The sequence below is a fragment of the Tiliqua scincoides genome, chromosome 6, assembly GCF_035046505.1.
Source record: "Tiliqua scincoides isolate rTilSci1 chromosome 6, rTilSci1.hap2, whole genome shotgun sequence".
Classification (NCBI taxonomy): Eukaryota; Metazoa; Chordata; class Lepidosauria; order Squamata; family Scincidae; genus Tiliqua; species Tiliqua scincoides.
Genome location: NC_089826.1, coordinates 76,538,167 through 76,556,012, shown reverse-complemented (window position 1 = coordinate 76,556,012; position 17,846 = coordinate 76,538,167). Strand labels below are relative to the sequence as shown.

Here is a 17,846-nt window from a genome sequence, read left to right as displayed (position 1 = left end):
TCACTTGCTGAGAAACCAACTGATGTTAGTGATCTGGCACACACCCCTTAACTGTGGAAAATGAACCACGAGCACTCGATTCACTATCCAGGCTACTCTGTCTTGACGTACACAATATTGATTTAGTTGAATTGATTAGGCTCCCTCGGTGGCACCAAATGCCACAATGTTCTCGCATCTTGTTGAAATTCAAGACTCACAGGATTCCTCGCTTGCTTCATGAGAGGAAGAGCATTCTTGAAAAATACAGTATTTTCCAAAACCGGGTGTTTGGTGAAATGCATACTAATCCACTATTCCAGAGAAACCATCTGAAGCCTCCATTATCAGTTTCTTCTGCAGTTCCAAGGCCGGCCAATTTTGACCAGATGCCCAGCCCTCAGTCAGGTGATAAGTGTAATCAGCTTGCTGAAAACACAGCTGATCCTTGGTCGTCATTACACTTGGATGTTATGTCAACAGTCTCTGATCTGAAAGCGGCCACTGACAGCTTTCGTAGTCTACTACTGAAGTTAAAAACCTTATTTCCAGTGCAAGAAGGCAAAGCACCCAAGGATGCATACAGCTTACCTAATGTCCAATGCTCAGAAGCTGGGAAAGGAAAACCTAAAAGAAAGAGCCCAGCATCTAGCAGCAGCTCCCAGGCTCAGTCGCCAGTTCCCAAGCCTCCACCCAAGGTACCAGTAAATTTGCCATCACGGAAGAAGACCTTCAGACCCCAAGATGACCTGCATGGGTTTCTGAATGGACAGATTACAGCTGGAACTGCTGTATCCTTGAAGCCAGTTGCATCAGTAGACCAAAATTGCCTTCTTTGCAAAGCATGTGCACCTTTGGACATAAGTAGTGCACACACAGAAATAGACCGCCCAATGGAGACAATGCCTGCCACTCCTAGGTGCCCTGTGAGGATTACAAACTCAACCACAGAGATACAGGATGAGTTGCCTGCCTTAGACACAGTGTGTGTCAGGAATCATCTGAGGAATCCCGTGTTCAGCTCAGAGGAGATCTCAGACACTGGTGATATCACTCAGTGTTTGCCTAATGCTTCTTCACAAGCTACAACGCTTCCTCAGAATACTAGTCATCATAGCAGTGATACAAGCTCCCAGGCCATGGACCTGCTGCTCCAGCTGGATATAGACGAGGACACGCTAACCAGGGAGGCTCTGGAGGCATACAGAGTTCTCCCTCGACAAAAGCAATTATAGATGGTCAAAAAAATTGAGATTGTTTGGCAGGAATTAACGGACACTATATTGACCCAGTGTTCTGCGTCTTTGAAGAGTTCATCTCTACGAGACCCTCAAACATCATCTCTAGAAGCATGAGATAATGCTTCTAGAAGTTGCCTTCAGAAGTTGCCCATTCAGGCCGAGATCAACCAGGAGCCTCCAGGTGGAGGAAATTTGCCACCCCTCCCTTCTCAGGAAGAAGTTGAGACTGTGGAAGGAGCTATAAATGCCTTCAAGAGCCTTCCAAGGATGGAACAAGTAAACATATTAAAATGCCTGGATAAAGTTAGAGCAGAACTTAGTCCTAATGAAGAAGCTCTGACTGTCAGAACGCATCCTTTGGTACTTCCAGAGCAAGCTTTGGGTCATCAGTCTGAATCAGAAACTACTTCACCTGGGGAACAGGTTATTAATTCAAGAAATTCTGTGCTATCCATGGAGGCAAACTTAGCCTCATCTAGCTATGTGTCTCATGCCCCCCTAGAAATTGAGAACCTGCCCATGAATGAATGAATGACTGCCCATGAATGAATGAATGACTGATCAACCCTTCTCCTGACTTGGTCTCTCCCTTTTTGGGAATCTTTTCCTGGACTATTGCAGGATGGAGAAGCAAGGAAAATGACTCCGATTTTTTGAGTTATCTTAGAACCTTTGATGTAATTATGTTGCAAGAGACGTGGGTCCAGGGCCAATTGCATCTTAATGGATATAAAGCTTTTTTGCTCTCTGCTATTAAACCTGATTCTAGTGGGTGCCCATCAGCAAGCTTAGCCATACTGGTGGCAGAGCATCTTAAACCCTGCTCCCTAGCCACAACTTCAGGGTGTTGTAAGATGCAAGCTTTAATGATATCCTTTGAAGCTATTGATTTATTCTGCGTGTATTGAGAGCTTGTGCAAGCAAAATAATGAAAGTTGCTGTAGGACTTGCCTGTTATAGCACTGGGTGGATTCTTGAGTCTTTAGCACTGGGTGGAGTCTTGCATAAGAGTCTGAGGAACAGTACTAAGGACCATTTTCCTTCCACTTACTGTTTTTTTGGATCCCGCTAGTTGCTTGCCCTCATTTATGCTTATTATTTTTACATAGTAAGTGGGAATCCAGCAATTATCTCTCCCCCCCCCCCCGAGTCTGAATCATGGCTTCTTGATATTGGAACAAAAAATGAAGAACTAAATGACATGTTTAAGTCTCATATAGTCTTGTTCTGTTTCCTTTTGCCTAACAAAGAGAGAGATCCTCTGTATGACCTGTGTGTGTGATGTTTAGCCAGAAATGTTGTGTTCATTATGACATTGCTCACTGAATTGTTTTCCAGTTATGTTAAACTTTTCCAGTTATTTCACCTTAATATTTAATTGATCAAAACAATGCTCATGCTACTCCCCAAGTGTGAACCTCATGAAATTCCAAAATTGAAAATGGTTCCCTTGATGAGTATCTCTTAACTGCTGAGCCAGAGATGCCCTCATCAAATTGCTCTACTTGTACATGTGTATAACAAGAGTGCACTTGGGCTGCATTCCTGTACACACCTACCTGGGAGTAAGTCCTGTTGAACTCAGTGAGACTTCTGAGTAAAGATACATAGGAAAGGAACTAATGGCATAGGCCAGTGTTTCTCAAACTGTGGGTCAGGACCCACTAGGTGGGTCGTGAGTCAATTTCCAGTGGGTCCCCATGAATTTCAGTATTTTATTTTTAATATATTAGACTTGATGCTACCATGGCATGTGACTGCATTTAGGGAAATGTTACAGACCTATACTTTGAACAAGCTGCTATGTATATTCTTTTAACAATGATCGTCAATGGGACTTACTCCTGGGTAAGTGTGGGTAGGACTGCAGCCTAGGATGGTTAAAAATTTTCCTGCTGGGTGATGTCACTTCTGGACATGACATCACTTCCGGTGGGTCCTGACAGATTCTCATTCTAAAAAGTGGGTTCCGGTGCTAAATGTGTGAGAACCACTGGCATAGGCTATTAGTTATAGTTGAATATGCCATGTTTTTTGGGACTATTAAAACTACTCCTCTCTGATGAAAATGACTCAGAATTTCAGGCAGATTGCCCCTTCTCACAGCCAACTCTCAAGGTGCTTTTATTGGTGAACATTAAGCTGTGTGACTTGTGATTACAGAATTAGGGGGCATAATATACTCCAAATTGGTTTAGAATCGAACTTGAATTCTGCTCAAAGAATAGACAACTGGAATTCTGCATACAGAATAAAATAGGCAGCTCCTTGTCAGAATAGTATACATTCTAATAAATGGGACATACAAGGCAGAAGAAAATGGGGGAGAAAAGGACATGTATTAAAGTTACATAAAGATCAAATGGAATACAAGGGTGTATGTATCTAGTCCTAAATCCTGTGTTCTTTCTTGATCTGTCTGCATCTCTCTTCCTTCCTTGCTAAGTTTACCTCTGTTGCCTTGATAAATCTTCTGCCTGCCTCCTTTATTTTAATTCTTCTTTTCTGACAGTCAAGATGCTGCCATAGCCCTCTTCCTTTCATCAGCATAGAGGAAACACTGTGAAGCTAAGAACAGATTGTCTCCCTGTTTGTGTTTCCTGTGCTTGGCACCACAGCCATTTCCAGTTGCTATGATGACCTGTTGCAGAGGAAGTTCGGTCAGACACTTCAGTTTCCCTCCTACTCTGTAATATACAGAATACTAATGGAAGCTTCAGAACAGTGTGACCAAACTATAATGAGGATTTGAGCATTTGAATTGTATATTTTAAAGGTGGAATATTGTCATTTTTGAAGCTTGATATGAGCTTTGAGGATTTTTGCAGGACTTCTGGAGATGATTGCATTGAGGTGATAATTGTACAAATCGGTATTCCACAAGAAGCTGGTAAATGGTCCTGTCCCAATGTACATGAATTGGAGCAACCTCATGGATGTTCCCACAATGGAGGTACTAATTCACAGGGAGGACCCCTTTGTTTAATCCAGTGCATGAACATGTAGGAGCTGCTGACTGTCTGGAGTCTATCAGAAAAGCAATGAAATTATGATTGCTACTACAACCATTTCTAACAGATTTCAGAGACCAGTTGTCATGCAAGTCTTTTAATTGAAATTTGGAATACTTAGAACTTCACAGAATTTGAGGCTTTTGGGGAACCATAGGAAAAAGGGGATATACAATGAGGAAATTTCCTTCCCCTGTACTATAAGTTCTCTGGTTCTGGGCATTTCTGAACTTTCCAATGAGGTATGTGGAGGAATGTTTCATATTTTCCTCTCGCTGTGTGGTTGAGCTTGGAGAAAGAGTGATCAGGGATATGCACCACATAGTACACCATCCCCAACTCTGATTTTTTCTTTCCATTCAAGTTCCAGTAAACTATTAAGGGATCTGTTCCCTTTGCAGCTTAAATTACCTTTATGATAGGTTTTGTGACTTAATTTGAACTGGAGGAAATGCTTTTCCATTCCGTCCCAAGTAACTATCCCCAAGGACTCTGTAAGCTGCAAAGGGGACATGCTAATCAGCAGATCAGATGACTTCAGGTTACCCAAGGAGCAAGTATAGGTGTTCTTTTGGTTTGCTGTTTCAATTATATATGTTGATAATGTTCCCTTTCTGTAAAATGCATTATGCAAAGACAAGCTTCTTGACTAATTTTTCAGTGTTTGAAAAATTGGCAACAAAGAAATACATAATTAAGTTAATTGGTACACTTTCAAAACTGTGTATATTAAAACTTGGTGCACTTAATTCTTAGCAGGAGGAGAATATTAATTCTAAGTATTTCTGTAAGATAGTGTTGTCTAGATTTTAGGTGGTAAGTGTTTAGTAGAGGCGAGGAGACTGGTGGTGATTCCGGCCTGCTGTTTAGTACTCACTGTGCCACAGTGGCAGTTGATGACTTTTCATCCACTATGCTGTAAAGCAAACTCTGTATTTACTATTGTCTTGTGTGCTCCCTGAAGCATTTGGTGGACCACTATGAAATCCAGGAAGCTGGACTAGATGGGCCTTTGGCCTGATCCAGTGGGGCTCTTCTTATGTTCTTATGTACTCTGCCACTTGTCATATTAGAGGGTGTATCAGGTTGGTTAGTAATTCTGAACGTTTTTCAGAAGGGCTGCCTGCATGTACCAAGGGTTCATGCTACCTTCTCCTTGCACATTGCTGTACTAACGTACTGTATACATTAGCACTGAGGAATTTGACATGTGAACTGATATGTAGAGCGATCGTATCGTGCACTTGGCAAAAACAAATGAGATACACTTCTTGCTAAAAACAGAAAATAAAGTCCTTTTGTACAATTTTTATTATAGCAAACAATTCTTAGCGGAAGATACTTTCAGAGTGTTGAAGGTAGTATTTTTTTCCTGTGGTGCGTATGCTTCTAGTTTTTTGGCTTATGTACAGAACAGCAGCTAGAATAAAAATTGATACAATCAATTTTTTGATTGATAAAATAAAGACAATGAAAGTCAAAGAAAGCAATGGCCACTGAATCAATAACATCCAGCAGAGCAATAAAATCAGTACTGACACTAGGTATGAAACATGCTAGAATTCCTTTTATTTTTTATTTTTTTCCAGTTCCTAGGAATTTTTTTTTATTCCAAACATTATTTACATGACAATATTAAACTAACACAAAATTTTGAAAGACTTCCACTTATCTCTACTACAGGCTTACAAACATACATAATAATATCTTTCTTCATAATATTTGATACAATAAAAATAATATTAGATCTTATATAGCCATCTCTTCTGTTCAGTTTCCAAACCCATAGGTATATAATTCATTACCATCTAAGCTCTACAGGAAAATCACAAATGGCTTCCATTCAGTCAAAAATTAGTCTATTTTCTTTTCTCTAATTAAAGCTGTCAACTTTGCCATCTCCGCCAACTCCAGCATCTTCGCCAGCCACTCCTCTACTGTTGGTATACTGGAGCACTTCCATTTCTGCGCATAAAGTACCCTTGCTGCTGTTATCATGTACAGCAATAATACCCCATGTTCTTTTTCCAATTGTTTGTCCATCAAACCCAACATGAAAAACTCCGGCTTCCATTGTATGGTAATTTTTAAAATTTTCTGAATCTGCAAATGAGTTTGTCCATTTTTTTTTTGCAAATTTGCAGGACCACTACATATGAAAAAATGATCCCTCCTCGTGTTCACATTTCCAGCAACGTCCCGTTGCGTTATACGTACATTTTAGCCAGTCTCATGTGAGACAAATACCAACAGTACATCATCTTATGGAATTTTTTCCTTAAGATTAATATTTAAAGTAAACTTCAAACTTCTTGTCCACTAACCCATCCATTGATCCATTAAAATATTGTAACCAAAATTCTGAGCCCATTTTATCATGCAGTCTTTTACCTGTTCGTCTTCCATTTCAAGTGTTAATAAGTTTATAAATTTTAGCGATAACTTGAAACATGCTAGAATTCCTGGTGAAATAAAAATATCTTTAAAAGGTTTTGCCTGGTGTTGAGAAAAAGTAGGCACTGGGCATATATTTCGGGGGAGGATTGGATCTCCTGCAGATACCAAGGGCCCACTGTTTAGGTCATCTATTTAGGGCTTTGGGTAATGTCCAAGTTCTGTGAATTGTGACTGTTCCTTGTAGCTGGTTCCCCTTAGCCCCATATGCAATGCCTTGTGCTAGTTTTACAGGCGGTTATGAGAGCATGGATTAGTGGCTGTTACATCTCTGCCCTGGAGGGATTGTAGGTAGTGCACCAGACTCAGCTGGCAGAAGGCAGTGTGCACTATGGATGCTTCCTTTGACAAAAATAGATCTATAGGTACCCCCAGACTATGGACCTAAATCCTATAAAATCCTATTCAGGAGCCCACTGTGACTTGTGATAGAAATGTTTTGGTGCCATTTCAAACCCCATTTGACCGAAGATGACAGTGGAAGGGAAGAAATATGTGTGTATGCTAACATTGGCTCTATTAAACTACTTTCAACTGCCAATTGTTTGTCTCTAACTTTTGCTTTAATGGCCATATCAAAAATCAGTCACTTGTGCTGTATAAATTACAGTGATTAACTTTAGCCATGGAGTTGATTCAAATACAGCTCCTCAACTGCAGCTGTAGAGAACACATTACTGCCCTGATTTACTAGCTTCCCTGTTGAATACCAGACAAATCCAAGGTATTAGGCAGCGTCTTGGAAGTCCTCACTGGAGCTGGCTCAGATTACATGTAAGGACAAACTCTTCTGTGTGCGTATGGCCTCCACGAGCAGCTGTTAAGCTAAAACAATAGAACTAGTGACCAGACATGAAACTTGTGTCAAGCTGCTTTCTGGGTTGAGAGATCAGCCTCTCTGAAGCCTGATCCTGACAACATCCTAGGTATGACCTGATCTTCCCAAAGTCATGCAGCTTCCTGTCTTTTAACCATCTTGCTTTCTTTTGTGCCATGACTTCATTCTGGTCGTTTCATGAATGTAGCAATATTGCAATGCATGCAATAATAATATGGTTACTGGGAAAAAAAAGTTTAAATTGAGTTTGCTTGTGATATCCTCACAGTCAGGTATGGTTTATTATCTATTTGGGAGGAGGAAGTCTACAGAGCTTGGGTCTTAAATACACTTCTGTACTGCAGTGTGTCATGGACTCTTCGCACACAACAAGAGAGGAAGCTGAACGCTTTCCACATGTGCTGCCTCTGACGCATCCTCAGTATCATCTGGCAGGACAAAGTTCCAAACAACACAGTCCTGGAATGAGCTGGAATCCCTAGCATGTATATACTACTGAAACAGATGCTTGCGTTGTCTTGGTCATGTCATGAGAATGGGCGATGGTTGGATCCCAGAGGATCTCCTCTGTGGAGAACTAGTGCAGGGAAAGTGCCCTACAGGTAGACCACAGCTGCATACAAGGATATTTGCAAGACGGATGTGAAGGCCTTAGGAATGGACCTCAACAGATGGGAAACCTTGGCTTCTGAGTGTCCCGTTGGAGGCAGGCTGTGCAGCATGGCCTCTCCCAGTTTGAAGAGACACTTTGCCAACAGACTGAGTCAAAGAGGCAAAGAAGGAAGGCCCATAGCCAGGGAGACACACCAGGGACAGACTACACTTACTCCCAGTGTAGAAGGGATTGCCACTGCCGAATTGGCCTTTTCAGCCACACTAGACGCTGTTCCTGAACCACCATTCAGAGCGTGATACCATAGTCTTCTGAGACTGAAGGTTGCCAACTAATTTGGGGGGGGGGGTCTGTTACAAATCGTCTTTTTGATGTAGGGGTATTGTGCAGACTTAAGATATTGAGATAATCATGAAGGCTTTTAACACTGATTTTTACTCCTTTATTGTGTTTATGGTTTTAATGTTTGTTAAATAAATACATAAGCATCTCTTGTCTCTCTGGAAGTAGGCTCAGGCTTCAGTGCTGTTCACACTTGGAGTAAGTTTATTTATGAATAAACGTGCATTAGAACTGCGCTGTTAATCATGGAAGACTTGTGATTTGTATTGTGAACCAGTGGTTATCAAATTAAGTTCAGCAGCAAAACCTTTCAAATGCAGTGCATTTCAAATATAGTGCAATCCTATGCGTCTACTCAGAAGCAAGTCTCATTGTGTTCAGTAGGGCTTACTCCCAGGGAAGTGTGTATAGGATTGCAGTCTTAAGGACATTTTTTGATCTTGAGTGAAAGAGGAGTTAGGCTTGTGGTTAAGAATCCTGTTTCTGCCTTTCCCCAAAGGAATGAGGCTCTGATTAGACTTTTTTGTTTTTTAATAAAAAGGCTTGTCTTTTTAATTTCAGTCAGGGCCATTGGCCTCTATTCATGTGCTTCACTCTTGAGAGCCTTCAGGAACTTGATCTGCACTTTACTGGGAGAGGTATCAACTGTTCTCTTTACTAATACTCAAGGGAACTGACACTGTTTCCCCCCCCCCCCCAAACATTAAAAAAAAACTCTTATTTTTGCATGGTAAAAGTAGCATATGTATGCTTTTTAGTACATCATCCTATATTAAATGAATTGCAAGGGATAGTAAGTGGATAGTGACTTTTAGAAAGTAAGGTGGTACTATTGTCAATATTGTAAGCCAGCAAACTTTGATTTTTTGGTTTTGTTTTACAAGCTTTACTGGATTATTTATTGTTGCTTTCTTTAACTGTTACTCAAAGTTAGTTCATATAATGTTTGTTCTTCTTTGGTTATGGAATGATCCACTTGATGTTCTGTTGAAGCAGATGTAATGTGTGAACAGTCAATGTCTGTCTATTCCATTTCTGTGCTGTAGTTTTGGACTGATGTTTAAAATAAATTGACTGTCTAGTTTAAGATGGATGTACAGTGTGTTTCTTTTTTTATACCTTAAACTTCAGTAGGGGAGCTAAGCAGATAGTTTTGTATAATTTAATATGGTTCACAGCAAATATTGCTAGTTTACATATGGATAAGAATCTTCTCAGCCTCACCTTTAAATGACATGTAGTTATCAGTTTATACACTTAAGGCAGTACTTCCCAAACTCTGTGCTGCGGTGCCCAAGAGCACTTGTAGCAAACTCACAGGGGTGTACCGTAGGATGTCCCCAGTGGCCTCTTCTTCCTGGCTCTCCAGGGTACCACCATCTTGGATTGTGCAAGATCCAAGATGGCAGCATTCAGGAGAGCCAGGAATAAGAAGCTGCCATGAAAGGAGGCAGCTGTGACCACAGTAAGTTTGGGAATCACTGATTTAAGGTATTTTGCAGGCCACACGAGAAGTTAACATAGTACTGCTCTGTGAGTGTAAAATGTATACCAGTCTCAGGAAGTCCACTGCCTTCTAATGAAACTGTATTACCTTGAATGCCAGTGTCAGGGGAACAAAGGTGGGAAGGAGAAATGACTTTATCTTACCTGTGGGCTTCCCAGAGACATCTGGTTGGCCACTGTGTGAAACAAGATGAGGGACTAAGTGGGCCTTTGATCTGATCCAATTGGGTCTTGTTATGTTCTTATATGCTTCACATGTTATACAAAGACATACCCCGACTTACCACAGAGGGTAAATACTTCACAGAATGCTGCAGCCAATGCGGCTTTCTAGTGAGTGTGTTGGTGTGATGTGTATGTTTGCAAGTATGCATTTGTCACATATGTGCACCTCAAATGTATTATGAGCATAATGTTATAACTGTACTTCAAAGAGAAAAGACAGTAATGCTTAGTACAGAACTATTTGAAAAACATAGAGGGGGAAAAGGCATTGTTGCCTGTATGCTTTTTAAGAAGGCATATATTTGAATTTGACTTAAAAAAACTGATCAATCAATAATAAAAACCAGCAGTGTGCAGGTTAAATTGATTAATGGGCATCAGGATGTAGAAACTAAAAATTTATATAAATGAGAAAGCAAACAATGCAGTTTGTCATTGTGTTTAAATGGTGGTGTTAGAGTAAGTGCAGATGTTAAATATGCAGGCAAAGCAATAATGCGTTTGGGAGACATAATTTGGATTTTTACAGTGATATATGAAAGGCACAGACTAACTTTTTCATTTCTTCCAGTTTGTGGTTAAAATTCAAGATTGTAGTAAGTGTTTTTCTTTCTTTTCTTTTTTTTTTACTTTAGAGCCTTGCCATTTATTGAGCCCACCATGTTTTACAGAGGAAGATAAATATAGTCTGGAAGCTCTACGCACAATTCATAAACAAATGGATGACGACGAAGATGGTGGCATTGAAGTAGACGAAAGTGATGAGGTGGGTGTAGAAAATACTTTACTTTGAATTTTTAAAAGCTAAAGTCGTACAAAAAGGAGCAAAATCATAAACACAGCGTTTTGTCAGCCCCCTTGTAGCTGTGGAAGTGGTTCTGGCTTAACACCAATTAAAAGCTATTCTGTAGCTCCCCTTGTCATGAAACAGAGCAGCTGTTTTCAGTGTTTTCTTCTCATGCCATACAGACCTCTATGGTCTTCTCTGTGGTCTTTGCCTCTTGTGATGTCACCTGAGTTTCTGGGTTTTGTGACTCTGTTTCTAGGGAAGCTGTCTGTAGTAACGAATTATCTGCCCCTGTGCTGGCTCCTTAGGGGAAATTTAAAAGGTGCTATGGAGCTATAAGGAGCTAGCAGCAGAAGAAGGGCAGACAATTTGTTACTATATTTGCCTTAAAAACAGAGTCATGGAACCCAGAAGAATTTTTCAGCTATTTCAACAACATCCCAAACTCCCACAGCCCCAATTAATGTTCAGCTGCTGTTTCATTTTCTGGTTAGAACAGCATTACACTGGTATTACATAGATCAGGGTTTGAATTCCTACTAGGCCATGTATTTGAGAGCACAATCCAAAGTGCTCAAGTGCAGCAAATGTCTGTAAGGCACAACTGCAACAACTTGTGAGCTGGTTGGTTGGCGCAAGGATGTGCACTGGCTTCCCGGTGCCGGATCCAGCCCTGCAAAAGGTAAGGTTGTGTCGGCTTAGGAAGGCCAGCACCAGTTGCGGACCTCCCATTATAACTGATGGGGCAAGCCTGTAGGACCACTATTGACATAGTGGGCATAACGGAAACCTGGTGGAATGCGGAGAATCAGTGGGATACCGCAATCCCGGGCTATAAACTCTACAGGAGGGACAGGCAGGGGCGTGTTGGAGGTGGGGTGGCCCTTTATGTTAAGGAAGGGATAGAATCCAGCAAAGTAGAGATTGAAGGTGGGTCCGACTCCACCGTAGAATCTCTGTGGGTTAAATTACCAGGCTTGAGCAGCGATGTAATACTGGGGGTGTGCTATCGTCCTCCAGACCAGAAATCTGATGGGGACCTTGAAATGAGGAAACAGATCAGGGAGGTGACAAGGAAGGACAGGGTTGTAATCATGGGGGACTTCAATTATCCTCATATTGACTGGGTCAATTTGTGTTCTGGTCACGATAAGGAAACCGGATTTCTTGACGTGCTAAATGACTGTGGCTTAGATCAGCTAGTCACGGAGCCCACCAGAGGACAGGTGACTCTGGATTTAATTTTGTGCGGTACGCAGGACCTGGTTAGAGATGTAAACGTTACTGAGCCATTGGGGAACAGTGATCATGCTGCGATCCGTTTTGACGTGCACGTTGGGGGAAGAATACCAGGCAAATCTCTAACAAAAACCCTTGACTTCCGACGGGCTGACTTCCCTCAAATGAGGAGGCTGGTTAGAAGGAGGTTGAAAGGGAGGGTAAAAAGAGTCCAGTCTCTCCAGAGTGCATGGAGGCTGCTTAAAACAACAGTAATAGAGGCCCAGCAGAGGTGTATACCGCAAAGAAAGAAGGGTTCCACTAAATCCAGGAGAGTGCCCGCATGGCTAACCAGCCAAGTTAGAGAGGCTGTGAAGGGCAAGGAAGCTTCCTTCCGTAAATGGAAGTCTTGCCCTAATGAAGAGAATAAAAAGGAACATAAACTGTGGCAAAAGAAATGTAAGAAGGTGATAGGGGAGGCCAAGCGAGACTATGAGGAACGCATGGCCAGCAACATTAAGGGGAATAATAAAAGCTTCTTCAAATATGTTAGAAGCAGGAAACCCGCCAGAGAAGCGGTTGGCCCTCTGGATGGTGAGGGAGGGAAAGGGGAGATAAAAGGAGACTTAGAGATGGCAGAGAAATTAAATGAGTTCTTTGCATCTGTCTTCACGGCAGAAGACCTCGGGCAGATACCGCTGCCCGAACGGCCCCTCCTAACCGAGGAGTTAAGTCAGATAGAGGTTAAAAGAGAAGATGTTTCAGACCTCATTGATAAATTAAAGATCAATAAGTCACCGGGCCCTGATGGCATCCACCCAAGGGTTATTAAGGAATTGAAGAATGAAGTTGCAGATCTCTTGACTAAGGTATGCAACTTGTCCCTCAAAATGGCCACGGTACCAGAAGATTGGAGGATAGCAAATGTCACGCCTATTTTTAAAAAGGGAAAGAGGGGGGACCCGGGAAACTATAGGCCGGTCAGCCTAACATCTATACCGGGTAAGATGGTGGAATGCCTCATCAAAGATAGGATCTCAAAACACATAGACGAACAGGCCTTGCTGAGGGAGAGTCAGCATGGCTTCTGTAAGGGTAAGTCTTGCCTCACAAAACTTATAGAATTCTTTGAAAAGGTCAACAGGCATGTGGATGCGGGAGAACCCGTGGACATTATATATCTGGACTTTCAGAAGGCGTTTGACACGGTCCCTCACCAAAGGCTACTGAAAAAACTCCACAGTCAGGGAATTAGAGGACAGGTCCTCTCCTGGATTGAGAACTGGTTGGAGGCCAGGAAGCAGAGAGTGGGTGTCAATGGGCAATTTTCACAATGGAGAGAGGTGAAAAGCGGTGTGCCCCAAGGATCTGTCCTGGGACCGGTGCTTTTCAACCTCTTCATAAATGACCTGGAGACAGGGTTGAGCAGTGAAGTGGCTAAGTTTGCAGATGACACCAAACTTTTCCGAGTGGTAAAGACCAGAAGTGATTGTGAGGAGCTCCAGAAGGATCTCTCCAGACTGGCAGAATGGGCAGCAAAATGGCAGATGTGCTTCAATGTCAGTAAGTGTAAAGTCATGCACATTGGGGCAAAAAATCAAAACTTTAGATATAGGCTGATGGGTTCTGAGCTGTCTGTGACAGATCAGGAAAGAGATCTTGGGGTGGTGGTGGACAGGTCGATGAAAGTGTCGACCCAATGTGCGGCGGCAGTGAAGAAGGCCAATTCTATGCTTGGGATCATTAGGAAGGGTATTGAGAACAAAACGGTTAGTATTATAATGCCGTTGTACAAATCGATGGTAAGGCCACACCTGGAGTATTGTGTCCAGTTCTGGTCGCCGCATCTCAAAAAAGACATAGTGGAAATGGAAAAGGTGCAAAAGAGAGCGACTAAGATGATTACGGGGCTGGGGCACCTTCCTTATGAGGAAAGGCTACGGCGTTTGGGCCTCTTCAGCCTAGAAAAGAGATGCTTGAGGGGGGACATGATTGAGACATACAAAATTATGCAGGGGATGGACAGAGTGGATAGGGAGATGCTCTTTACACTCTCACATAATACCAGAACCAGGGGACATCCACTAAAATTGAGTGTTGGGCGGGTTAGGACAGACAAAAGAAAATATTTCTTTACTCAGCGCGTGGTCGGTCTGTGGAACTCCTTGCCACAGGATGTGGTGCTGGCGTCTAGCCTAGACGCCTTTAAAAGGGGATTGGACGGGTTTCTGGAGGAAAAATCCATTATGGGGTACAAGCCATGATGTGTATGCGCAACCTCCTGATTTTAGGAATGGGTTAAGTCAGAATGCCAGATGTAGGGGAGAGCACCAGGATGAGGTCTCTTGTTATCTGGTGTGCTCCCTGGGGCATTTGGTGGGCCGCTGTGAGATACAGGAAGCTGGACTAGATGGGCCTATGGCCTGATCCAGTGGGGCTGTTCTTATGTTCTTATGTTCTTATGACCCTGCTGAAAACTCTCTCATCCGACGGGGTCGGATGTCCCCTGGTCATCTGGCTGATCTCTTAACTAAAATATGCAACGGCCATGGTGCCAGAAGATTGGAGGATAGCAAATGTCACACCTATCTTTAAAAAGGGAAAGAGGGGGGACCCCTGAAACTATAGGCCAGTCAGCCTAACATCTATACCGGGTAAGATGGTGGAATGCCTCATCAAAGATAGAATCTCAAAACACATAGACGAATAGGCCTTGCTGAGGGAGAATCAGCATGGCTTCTGTAAGGGTAAGTCTTGCCTCACAAACCTTATAGAATTCTTTGAAAAGGTCAACAGGCATGTGGATGCGGGAGAACCCGTAGACATTATATATCTAGACTTTCAGAAGGCATTCGACACGGTCCCTCACCAAAGGCTACTGAAAAAACTCCACAGTCAGGGAATTAGACGACAGGTCTTCTCGTGGATTGAGAACTGGTTGAAGACCAGGAAGCAGAGAGTGGGTGTCAATGGGCAATTTTCACAATGGAGAGAAGTGAAAAGCGGTGTGCCCCAAGGATCTGTCCTAGGACCGGTGCTCTTCAACCTCTTCATAAATGACCTGGAGACAGGGTTGAGCAATGAGGTGGCAAAGTTTGCAGGCGACACCAAACTTTTCCGAGTGGTGAAGACCAGAAGTGATTGTGAGGAGCTCCAGAAGGATCTCTCCAGACTGGCAGGATGGGCAGCAAAATGGCAGATGCACTTCAATGTCAGTAAGTGTAAAGTCATGCACACTGGGGCAAAAAATCAAAACTTTAGATATAGGCTAATGGGTTTTGAGCTGTCTATGACAGATCAGGAGAGAGATCTTGGGGTGGTGGTGGACAGGTCGATGAAAGTGTCGACCCAATGTGCGGCAGCAGTGAATAAGGCCAATTCTATGCTTGGGATCATTAGAAAAGGTATTGAGAACAAAACGGCTAATATTATACTGCTGCTGTACAAATCTATGGTAAGGCCACACCTGGAGTATTGTGCCCAGTTCTTGTCGCTGCATCTCAAAAAGGATATAGTGGGAATGGAAAAGGTGCAAAAGAGGGCAACTAAGATGATTGCTGGGCTGGGTCACCTTCCTTATGAGGAAAGGCTATGGCATTTGGGCCACTTCAGCCTAGAAAAGAGAAGCCTGAGGGGGGACATGATTGAGACATACAAAATTATGCACGGGAAGGACAGAGTGGATAGAGAGATGCTCTTTACACTCTCACATAACACCAGAACCAGGGGACATCCACTAAAATTGAGTGTTGGGAAAGTTAGAACAGACAAAAGAAAATATTTCTTTACTCAGCGTGTGGTTGGTCTGTGGAACTCCTTGCCACAGGATGTGGTGATAGCGTCTGGCCTGGATGCCTTTAAAAGGGGATTGGGCAAGTTTCTGGAGGAAAAATCCATTATGGGGTACAAGCCATGATGTGTATGTACAACCTCCTGATTTTAGAAATGGGTTATGTCACAATGCCAGATGCAAGGGAGGGCACCAGGATGCAGGTCTCTTGTTTTCTGGTGTGCTCCCTGGGGCATTTGGTGGGCCGCTGTGAGATACATGAAGCTGGACTAGATGGGCCTATGGCCTGATCCAGTGGGGCTGTTCTTATGTTCTTTTGGAAACTGTGCTTCTGATTTCCTGGAAGTACAGTATATACCATCGGGGAAGCCTCAGGGGGCGTAGTCTCAGGTCACATGAGGCTCCATGAGCCTCGGGTGAGTGGGGGAGGGATGGATTTCCACACGGGGGGCTCCATTGCAGACCTTTGCCCCGGGCCAGGGGGCTGGGGAGGTCCACCACTGGCCAGCATGGGGTTGGGGAGGCTGGCAGGAGGGTGGAACTGGGGTATTTCAAGCAGGGATGGGCCCAGGAGGGGGATGGGGCCGGCTTTCAGCACTTAGGCCCAGATCTTAACCCTCCTCTTGAGCAACCCAGCATTACTGGGCTGCTTGGATCTGCACCAACAATTAGGCAGGTGCAGATCTGAGTAGGCCCATTGAGGTGCAACATGAGGTAAGGGGAAATAAATCCCCTTACTCCAAGTTGTGCAGGATCCACCTCCTACTCTTTGTTGGATACTGTGCAAGCCAGCAGGCCTTTCTGTACCAGCAGCGATAGGATTGGTCTGTAAGTTTCCTATTTTAAGATGAAGATGAAGCTGGGAGGTGGGGATTACAGGCCAGATAATCTCCCATTTATATAATTGTAAACTCCTTGTTGACCTTCCTAACTGTAGTGTACTGCCCATTGCTGTGTCTTTCCCTTCTCCTTAAATGTTTGTTCCTTTGGCCAAACTAAACGTGTACGCGCTTGTCAACTTCATGTATAAAACAGTGAGGTTTTTCTTTTTTACTTGCAAATTCACAAGTGATGAGGAGCTACATCCCACTGCCTAGCATTGCCTTACTTGCTTCATTGCTTCAAGCCCTTTCCTGCCCAGTCCAGTTCGCTTCTGATAACGTGTATCCCATGCTGTTCTGGAGGGTCTTCTGACCCTTAAGTGGGGTTGGGATTCCAAAGGGGGATGCCAGGGAAAGTACTGCGTGGGGAAAGTTCTGTTGCACATGCAGAATTCCAAATGTACTTCTCTGGATCCAAGTTCTTGTATATAATATTGTATAGTAAATGAAAATGTTGCTATAATCCTGAAGAGATGGTACAAGTGGCAGGTACTTGGTTTGGTGAAGTGAAAACATGGTGTGAAGGTCATTTTAATACAGCCAGAGACAAAGTGTACATTTAGGAATGTAGGCCATGGCACAGGAAGGCCGTGGGTGGCATGAACTTGACCCTTGCTCCTTGGGCTGGAGCATGCCCTGGCTTGGGCGAATGCTGCAGTCTCCATGGAAGGCAGCAGAAGGTGTGAATTGCTCAGCTGCTTCTGCTCCTCTTGATTTAGGGCAGCTTGCATAACAAGGTGGGGAGATTTGAGCAGGTGTGATCTTTACTCCCTGCTCCTTCCCCTGGCTAAGGAAAGGCTTGATGCTAAAGTAGTTTTTGAAGCAGTGGAGCTAATTTAGGGTCTGTGTGTTCTGTATGGTTTCTGTGATTACATGGCTAAAAGTTCATAATAGGGAGTCAGAAGTATTAGAATGATAGTTATTGAGGTTTGGAAGGGCTTTTTTCTGATGCATATGTTAA

The 17,846-nt window shown here is 43.1% G+C and overlaps 1 protein-coding gene across 1 annotated transcript in view; it reads left to right on the top strand.

The window, feature by feature from the left end:
- Positions 1–17,846, top strand: part of STIM2 (stromal interaction molecule 2) — a 79,935-nt gene that overhangs the window by 20,228 nt on the left and 41,861 nt on the right. Inside the window, exon 2 of the mRNA XM_066631816.1 lies at positions 10,845–10,975. Within this exon, the coding sequence (XP_066487913.1) occupies positions 10,928–10,975 (48 nt within the window). The 5' untranslated portion in view covers positions 10,845–10,927. The remainder of the gene's footprint in view (positions 1–10,844; positions 10,976–17,846) is intronic.